At 45.8% G+C, this 10020-nt stretch overlaps 1 protein-coding gene across 1 annotated transcript; it reads left to right on the forward strand.

The window, feature by feature from the left end:
- Window positions 1–5830: 5830 nt before the first annotated feature.
- LOC130121137 (homeobox protein orthopedia B-like) lies at window positions 5831–9474 on the forward strand. The gene is made up of 3 exons (XM_056289992.1): window positions 5831–5867; window positions 6246–6670; window positions 8971–9474. Exons 1-3 carry the CDS (start codon window positions 5831–5833, stop codon window positions 9472–9474), a joined length of 966 nt encoding a protein of 321 aa, XP_056145967.1.
- Window positions 9475–10020: the final 546 nt, after the last annotated feature.

Raw genomic sequence — 10020 nt, forward strand, 5'->3', positions numbered from 1 at the left:
TACTGACCCAAGTCCTCCCCTTTATCTAATTTTTCAGGTGAGCTGTATGTGTGCGTTTTTATGTGAATGTTAGCATGGGGAGTGTGTGTGTGTGTGTATGCATATGAGCATGCGTGTGTGTGTCTGCTGTTTGTGTGAATGAAATGTAAGTCTTGATTGGTAAAGAAACTTTTCCATTATGAAATCCTAAAGAAATATCAAGACATTTATCTCAATTTTCTGTATTGTCATGGAGCTTGTCTGGCACTATAATTCAAAACAGATGCATTGTTATTCTGTATTTCATAAATACGGCCAGCTGAGCGGTTGTCCATGATTTAGTTGGTCCATCTGTGTTAGGGCCAATTGAGAAAGAGATCTGTGCGACCAACTAACAACTACTAACAATTCAAACATCAACTATTGAATGAAATATCGCGTGTGTGATGGTTTTGGGCTGGTATGTCCCACCCTATGACAGCAGTGTGCAGTGTACGAGGGGGCTGTAAGACACTCATTACCTTCAACGATGCATTGCAGCTTCCTAATGATGGCGCCACCGTAATGGACCTACCTAATGATCAGACTTAAGAAAGAACATATTCTACTAGCCGGAGCAGAACGAGAGGAAGAGTCAAGGTGTCAGGGGGAAGGATGCGTTTGAGGCCTGTAGCTGTGTAGTCTGAACACATCGGGTCAGAGACTGTCACCGCAGGATGTTGTGTGTTGTAGGCTCTTACCACACCCCACCGGGGAGAACAGCCATGTGCAAAGGGAATATCATTATAAGGGCCGTTACTCCAAAATGGTAGGTCCACTAGCATGACATGTGGTAATAAATAAATAAATATATAAATAAATAGGACAAATGATAAAGTATGTAAGGAATCAAGCAAAAAAACAAAACAAAAAACTTTATTTATTTAGTACTATTTCCGAGCCCTCAATGGAAATGCTCTTAAGCATTCAGCAGTTAAATTGGTATACTCTCAGATACTCTGCTCAATGCCTCATATTTCTGTACAACGTTTGAGGTAACGATTTTGAAAATAAAGTGTTTTCAGTAAGTTTGTATGTAAGGTCCTTAGTAATGTCAATTTTATGTCCTCTTCTGTGGATCCCCACCACCCACTCCCCGAGAAGAGACTTTGTCAAAATGAAAATGTCGATATGCAAAATTCTGCTGTGAGGAAAAGTGGTTTTCCGTGCTGGATTAAAACATCTGACCGACTAATAACAGCTCGCTCAGCTTTTATTTGCTTTTTATACAGCAGGCCAGAAAAGATAGGTCAGATCCCATTACTGAGATAATGGACAATATGGCTGAAGGCTCCTCTGTCATAGCCTTTCTTTTAAATGAGATAGAGGACCAAGTTGATTGGACTATATCTGGTCAACATCTAAAGTAAGAAATGTCTATGTACATATATATATAGGTCCACTTCAGCTTTAATTTGAGTTTGGTCACTGGAAGAAATATAATGTGATCACGGAGAACAAATTATGCAAGGCTATACATGTCAGCTGTTAACACTCAAAATTAGAAGGGTCGCTTACTTGTTAGCTTACATACAGCGTACTTGTTAGCTGTTAGCTTACTTACAACTTACTTGTTAGCTTACTTGTTAGCTTACTTACAGCGTACTTGTTAGCTGTTAGCTTACTTACAACTTACTTGTTAGCTTACATTTTAGCTTACTTATAGCTGTGTAGCTTTCTATTTTGTCACCTTTCTTCAAACTTCCATATCTGCTTAGCTATTCCACGGTTAAACCACCACACACGCACGAGCCACATGGGTCCTACATTCACGTGAGCGCGCGCGCGCACACACACACACACACACACCCCACCGCCACCATCACCTTCTCCGTGACACACACGTATTCTTTCTCATTAAGGAAATCGCTCTTCTTTGCTGATTATTTTATTTGAAACCATGATTACAGCTCTGTGCACCAGATCACGCAGTAACGGAGACCAGGCGGAGGGCAGCGGGCCTAATTGGGGCATGAGATGCACGGGGCGATGCATGCGGGATGGGTGGCCAAAGAGGGACGCCTCTAATAGGCTTCCCTGTCTATGGCTCTCCGCCGTCGTCGCCGCTCTCTCTCTCTCTCTCTCTCTCTCTCTCTCTCTCTCTCTCTCTCTCTCTCTCTCTCTCTCTCTCTCTCCCCGTCTCTCTCTCTCTCTCTCTCTCTCTCTCTCGCTCTCTCTCTCTCTCTCTCTCTCTCTCTCTCTCTCTCTCTCTCTCTCTCTCTCTCTCTCTCTCTCCCCGTCTCTCGGTCTCGAACGCAACAGACTTGTTCTTATTCCCCCACCTACCATCAAATCACCTGCACGAAACTCTACAATGTCATTTGTTCAACTGCCCCCCTCCGTAGATGGACGATCGATTTCCCCTTTAGATTCCACATAAGCGAGCGAATACCGAGGCGGCGCTATAGCGTGGGACATATTTTCGGAGGCATGCACGCGACAAACAGACCGGCGCGCGTGCACGTGGCCTGTCGTCCGCGTTGTAAGCGCGCTGTCCTTCACGCGCCCACACACTTAGCGTAGCGCATTGTGAAAACGGGCGCTATGTTTGTATTTCCCGGTATGTTATTCCTCCATACCCTCCCAGGCTATTCAGCAGGGCCCATATGAACAATGGATTTAACGCAGTTTGATTGCTAAAAAGCCGAGGAGAGGGAGGACACGGGATTCTTGATCTTTGAAATTGCTCTACAGAATTGCATTTGTTTTTGGTGCGCTTCCATTAAAAGTGTCTCCTCGCGTGTAAACAGCCGTTCCGCACTCAGATGCGCTGCATTAACCCGGGAGGACTGAGGACTGTATGCGAAGGGTTTTTTTTTTTTACAGGGGAAGATTGATGTGGTCCAGTTAGGGAGGCTGAGTGAGACATAGACCCATTTCAACCTGGTTCCTCTTATTACAGCTATAAGATACACCTTGAAGATCGGACAGCTGAGGGGACTAGCGCCCGCCCTGACCCTTTTGATGGCAGCTGTTAACAAACCAGAGTATCCAGAGCGTATGTCCAATATCACCATGGCGTTTGGTTAAGCAAACGTTAAAAAAACACAACCCCAAAAAACTACACACTGCGATGTAGGCTGTTACATACAATAACAGGCCTATCAGCCAATGTCCACATGCCTGGCTTCATCACGTTTTTAACAAATGTAGTTCCATTTTTGTTGTTGTTGTTGTTGTTGTTGTTGCATGACCAGGCTATTTGTATTATTCTTACTACACCTCAGTTTCCTTATTGCACTACCTCGGATACACCCTGTCCTCTGCCCCAACTACCACTATTACAACTACCAACAACAACAACAATAATATTGATATTAATAATAATAATAATAGAGATGTTGATAATAATAATAATAATAATAATAATAGTAGTAAGAGTAATAACGATAACAATAATAAATAGTGATAATATAATAATAATAATAATAATAATAATAATAATAATAATGATTACATTACAACCTATAAGTGGGTCATTCTCAAAAAATAGAATAGTTTTTGACCCATTTGTTATCATGAACTTCAATCCTATTAAACTTGCAAATATATTTATGTATTAATATATTATTTTTATTATTATTATTATTATTACTAGTAGTAGACGTAGTAATAGTACCTATTTATAATAATAATTATTATTATTGTTAGTAGTAGAAGTAGTAGTACCTATTTATAATTATAATAATTATTATTATTGTTGTTATATTAGTGGCAGTAGTAGTGTTGAAATATAATTACTTTGTATAATTAGTCTCAGGAAATAGAAACACGTTCAAATGGGGAGTGAACTGGACACAAAAATAAAATTGGGATTATTTTGAAAAAAAAAAAATCTTGAAATTAGCCAATATACATTTAATTGCAATTAATGTTGTGGCGATACAGTGGAATAATTTGTGTGTAAAAACGAAATAAAATAACAAGGGGTAATCTGACTTCCATAATTTTCCTCTTTTTTTAAGAAAAAAAAAAGAAGGTTGTATGCTACAGCTGTTCACCATGTCATTCATCTCTGCCGCCACTGAATTGAAATGAAGCAACGTCCAAAGTGTATACACACCGTCTCTCCTGGCTCAAGCCCCTCTAAACTCCCAACACAGTCCCTCTGGTCTACACGTCTGCATGAGTCAAACGAAACGAGGCTTTCGCGTTGCTCATTGCTTCTCCCGAAGCTCAGGAACTGGTCACAGTTTCCTCCTCTCAGTGGACCACCAGTCCATTTCCTCAAGTTTTCACGCCGGGCCAAGTATAGGCTACACTTCCCTGCGTCCCGGCAGAGTCCATGGTGTCAGCATTGGGCAGACTGCGAGAGCTGAGCAGCATAAGGGGAGAGCTGCCTCCGCGTAGTGCACGGGGGGGGGGAAGAGAGAGGGGTGGGGGAGAGAGGGCATGGACCATTCTCGCTCGGACGCCTCTTTTGTGCGGCTGCAAAGAAACCATTTAGTCCCAGGCGGTGGTCTATTCACCAGTGTCACCCTGACATCTGCCAAAAAAAAAGCCCTCTCTAACCAACAGTGTCTGGAGAAGTGAGCGGAGCGCGAGATCAATGGCTGTCCCGTTAATTGTATAATAGCCTACTTATGGAGCGCTGCTTAAGGGGCTAAATCATTTCAGTCCACTACGTCTGATTTTGTTTGAACCGAATGGGCCCGAAATAAACTTTAATTGCACCCGGGGTTGATGAAAAGTCGATGAGAGTTAAAACAGCCGATCACTAGCCGAGCTTCAATCCATCTGTACTCGTTTATTTATTTATTTCCTCGATTTGTCTCCCCAAATCACCTGTCATGAGGGAATGGGGGAGGGGGGGCGATATTCGTTGTGTTTGTGAACCAAGGGGACGGGGGGGGGGCGAGGGTGCCCCCCCCCTCGTGTGTTGCGTCTTCCTCCCACAGTGAAATAATAAAGCCCGGACGTCGCTCCTCGTCTCCACGTGCTATTTCCACCCCGCGCGTTACCAGCGCCGCACGCGGCGGGAAAAGGCGCGTGGACACGACGCCGTAATTGCCTGAAAGAAAAGCAATGGTCTTTAAAAACGCTCTGATTTGGATGATTGGATTTCTGCTGCTGATTTGAGAGAGGTGGTGGTGGTGGCGGTGGTGGTGTGTGGGGGGGGGTTGGCAGCGGTAGCCTCTAGTCTTCTGAAGGAAATGCCTCGTCTATTGATCTAGTTCCACGCTAATTGACACAGTCCATTGGTGAAAATCAACATTTGCGCGAATCGGCCCAAAGTCATTTCATTTATCGGGCCGCGCAAACGTAAGTTGCTACCTCCGTCTGATTCTCGCTGCCCTGATCCCTCTGCGAACACCCGGCGCTGCCATGACACGCGTGAGATTAAACAAACACATTAAGACGTTTAACGTGGAATAATTTGAGCATGAAAAGAGCTAATAAATCAGAAGATGGAAAGGCAGAAGATAGAATTAAATTGTAAAGTCCCGTGCGTGGTTTTGGACTCGGCGCACACGCGCGCGCGAGTGTGTGTGTGCGTGCGCGCGCGTGTCTGGGGTGGGTGGGGGGGGGGGAGTCATGTCGCCGACATTTCCAAACTCCGCTTCTGATTGGTTCTTATTTGAGGAAGCTCATGGGCTCTTTCAACTAATAAGCGCCTCCCCGTCGCTCTAAAGGACATTATAATGCAAGGGACCTCCTTTTTTAACCACAAACCGAATTTTCGTTCATTTAGACCATATATACTTTTTAAATTGCCAAAAGTTGTAGGGATTTCTTTTTTTTTTCCTCCTTTTTTTTCTTTTTTCTTTTTTTTTTTTTTGTTGGACCGCATCTCGCCCTGGAGCGGTACGCGATGCTTTCCCACGCCGACCTGCTGGACGCTCGGCTCGGTGAGTTATCATCGATAAACTCAAGCCCTACTCTCCAATGTAAGATAACAACTTCTCCTTTACCCTTGTGCGAGTGATGAATACGGTGTGTGTGTGCTAACGAATTGTATCGACAGCTGAATTGGTTTATCGTCGCTCAGACTAGATCTTTCCGGCAGTTTAGCAAGAGATGTGAGCTGATCGGCCAGCCTAATGTGCATGATGAAGGAATTGCATATTCTGGGGAGCGTAAAGGGATGTTAAGGCTACATGAAACAGACGCCTTCCTCAGATCAGAGTTTGATTTGGCACTCGGTCGCTCATTCAAAGTAAACTGGTTCTGCGGGTGTAGCTGTCCAGCTTGTCATTCAGGGCGTCTCGCCTCGTCTCTTCGCATAGGGATGAAAGATGCCGCGGAGTTACTCGGACACCGAGAGGCCCTCAAGTGCCGGCTGGGAGGCGTCGTGCCGGATCAGGGCCATGACATGGCTCCCGGTCCGGACTCTGTCGAGGGGACCACTCTCCTGCCCGGAGAAGACATCTCCGCCGTCGGATCCAACCCCGCGGCCATGCCGGTGAACGGCAAAGAGCAGGAGAAGCAGCAGCAGCAGCAGCAGCAGCAGCAGCAGCAGCAGCAGCAGCAGCAGCAGCAGCAGAGCTCCGGCCAGTCGGCGAACCAGCAGAAACAGAAGCGGCACAGGACGCGCTTTACGCCGGCGCAGCTCAACGAGCTGGAGCGCAGCTTCGCCAAGACGCACTACCCGGACATCTTCATGAGGGAGGAGCTGGCGCTGAGGATCGGCCTCACCGAGTCCCGCGTGCAGGTACGCCCACAACACCGGGTCTGCTGTCCGGCTCTTCTGTCAGATACGGGAGCGCAAACGGGGGGGGGGGGGGGTCGATGTCGAGATGTGTCCTCACGTTGGCGATGACTAACTTTTAGTGGTTTAGATTTCATTTCGGGTTTTTTTTTCCTTCTTTCAATATTAGAAAATATGTCCCTAACGAAGGTCATCTTCACGCACTCCATTAATTTGCGTCGGAGCTATCTGTCTGTTTATCTATCTATCTATCTATCTATCTATCTATCTATCTATCTATCTATCTATCTATCTATCTATCTATCTATCCATCCATCTATCTATTTGCCTATCTATCTATCCATATATCTATCCATATATCTATCTGCCTATCTATCTATCTATCTATCTATCTATCTATCTATCTATCTATCTATCTATCTATCTATCTATCTATCTATCTATCTATCTATCTATCTATCTATCTATCTATAACACATTAATATCTATCTATCTATCTAACACATTAATATCTATCTATCTATCTATCTATCTATCTATCTATCTATCTATCTATCTATCTATCTATCTATCTATCTATCTATCTATCTATCTATCTATCTAGCTAAAGGCCCTGTCCACGGTGCTGAATCCTCTGCATTAAACTCTCCAGTTCATGCGCCAAAACAGTCACCTTAACACGTTAAAACGACGCTAAAGCAAAAATAAACATCAGGACCATAAGCATTTCCTCACTAAAGACACCTGTGGACAAAGGTGGTGGAAATGTTCACATCGTGGAACATCCTCTTTCGTTATTTCTTTCCTTTATTTTATTTTCTTTCTGCATTTTTTTTTTTTTTTGCCAAATCATTTTTTCATTATGGGTCCATAGTCTCTGTGCTGCAACAAACATAAGGGTTTGATCATGCATAACGCACATTTAATTTTTTTTGAGAATCACACCTAAGTTGTCGATGTTTAAAGAGCTCCCTTTTCAAATGTGAAACAACGATCATTTCATAAAAGTGGGGAAAGGTTTGGTGTCGTGAAAGCCAGTCTCGTTCTCGGGTAATTGTCGTCCCAACACTAGCTTGTATGAAAGAGACGCGTCTTATCGACACCAGCACAATTCCTGCTATTCTTCTTTATTTTTGAAACCCCAGGAAACAATATGTTTTATTTACCGCCCCCCCCCTAGAACGAAGATCCAAATTCGGAGTGCTTCCCCGGCTTTGAGCGTCGCATCAGACCCTAATAAACCAAACATATTTTCAACCGATTCCAGTCTTATTTATAACGCTGAACGGGTTATTAACCACTGATGTGCAATTCATGCAAATTACACCAGTGGACGCGATAAAACCAGCGCAACAATCAGTCACGCTAATAATCAGCTCGCAGACTTGCGCGCGTGCGACGTGCCGCGCTTGCTGTTTGAAAACAACGGCGTGGCGTGCTCCGCGGCGGGCGCAGCCCCCCGCTGTGGACACGTTGGCCCGTGGGGCTCTCCACACACTCCCTCCCTTAAAAATGCGCCATCAGCCACGTCTTAATACAGGACTCGGGACTATATTGTACTTTTTTTTTCTTAATGGAATGAGAAATTGCATTTTCTTTGCCCTGAGTGTAATGGGCTTGGTCGGCCTTTTCACGGATGGCTGAGCGGAATGAGGGCGAGATTTCACTTTTAATACGCGGCGGCGGAGCTGGCTCGCGGCTGCGAGCGAGCATTAATCACGCCTGACGGCGATGAAAATCTTTATAAAAGCTCAGCGACAACACGCCGCCGTGGACACGGCCCGCGCGCGCGCGGTTTCCATTTTACGTAGATTACAATTTAGGCCTGACGAGTATAAATGTGAACCCACGACGTGTAGGCCCAATTTTCAATGAATCCGCTCGTAAGCGGGAGGGTGAGCCGGCATGCTTGTGTATTGTGCAGGCCCGCTGGTACGGAACATAATATATAAACTAGCATGTAGGCTGGATGTCTGAATCCGGAGGCTGGGATACTGTTCGATATGAAGGTCTAACCATGCAGTGGTGCCGTGCTCCACTGTTGCAGAGACAAAAGATCGGGGGCGGGGGGGGGGGGGCTCAGGGTCGTTAATATTTACATTTTTCGCAGACTCTATTCTAGAAATGTTGGTGATTGCAATGTGTTTGCGCAGTAATGACGCGTCAGAGTTGTGGTCAGGCCTTCGCGTGAGAGAGTAGGGCAGAGTTGTGTTCGGATGGTGGATAAGCGATAGCGGCGGTGGGCGGTGGGTCCCTCCATCCCTCCATCTAACGCAGAACCCGTACATCTCTCTTGTCGCCAGGTCTGGTTCCAGAACAGACGCGCCAAATGGAAGAAGAGGAAGAAGACGACTAACGTTTTCCGCGCGCCGGGGACGCTGCTGCCCACCCACGGCCTGCCTCAGTTTTCCGCCGCGGCGGCCATGGAGAACAGCCTGTGCTCCTTCCACGCCAACGACTCCCGCTGGGCGACGGGCATGCCCGGCGTCTCCCAGCTGCAGCTCCCGCCGGCCTTGGGCCGACAGCCGGCCATGGCGCAGTCTTTGTCACAGTGTAGCCTGGGACCGGGTCCGCCGCCCAATTCCATGGGCCTATCCAACGGCCTGTCCTCCAACGGCTCTGGTCTGCAGTCCCATCTCTACCAGACGCCCTTTCCCGGAATGTCGGCGTCTCTCTCCGGCCCCACAAACGTATCGGGCTCGCCGCAGCTGTGTAGCTCCCCGGACAGTGACATGTGGAGAGGGACAAGCATCGCGTCGCTGCGGCGCAAAGCGCTGGAGCACACAGTGTCCATGAGTTTCACCTAGTGACTTTTCACAATACCTCCCGAGGCTCCTGATTTTCATTTGATTTCCCGCTGTTAAGGTCAAAAAAACAAACAAAAACATAAAAAACAACAACAACAAAAAACAACAAAAACCCCAAAAAAACAACAAAAAAAAACAACAAAAACGCGAAAACGAACTATAATCAGGCCCGAATTGTGAGAAAATGGAGACCGAGTGCGGCTTCATTTAGACGAGAGAGAGAGAGAGAGAGAGAGAGAGAGAGAGAGAGAGAGAGAGAGAGAGAGAGAGAGAGAGAGAGAGAGAGAGAGAGATAAAAACAAACAAAAAAGGGACAACATTGGTGGACGACCGAAAGAAGAAGGCCAATCAACTCGGGTTCGGGGGTTATTTACTATCTTGTTAATTTAAAAAAAAAAGAAAAAAAAGGATTTTATCGACTACTGGTGATGATACCTATTATTGTAATGATTCTAGCCTAATTACTGAGAGCCAAACAATCGTCGTATTTACGTTTTCGTTGAGTGTGTGTCGGCACACGCGCGCGTATGTCATTGTGTTCAGGTG

This window comes from Lampris incognitus, chromosome 1, assembly GCF_029633865.1.
Source record: "Lampris incognitus isolate fLamInc1 chromosome 1, fLamInc1.hap2, whole genome shotgun sequence".
In the NCBI taxonomy this organism is placed as follows: Eukaryota; Metazoa; Chordata; class Actinopteri; order Lampriformes; family Lampridae; genus Lampris; species Lampris incognitus.

Coding starts and splice junctions, on each gene's coding strand:
- LOC130121137 (XM_056289992.1), top strand. CDS start 5,831: ATGCTTTCCCACGCCGACCTGCTGGACGCTCGGCTCG. Junction 5,868..6,245: donor CCTGCTGGACGCTCGGCTCG/GTGAGTTATCAT, acceptor CTCTTCGCATAG/GGATGAAAGATGCCGCGGAG. Junction 6,671..8,970: donor TCACCGAGTCCCGCGTGCAG/GTACGCCCACAA, acceptor TCTTGTCGCCAG/GTCTGGTTCCAGAACAGACG.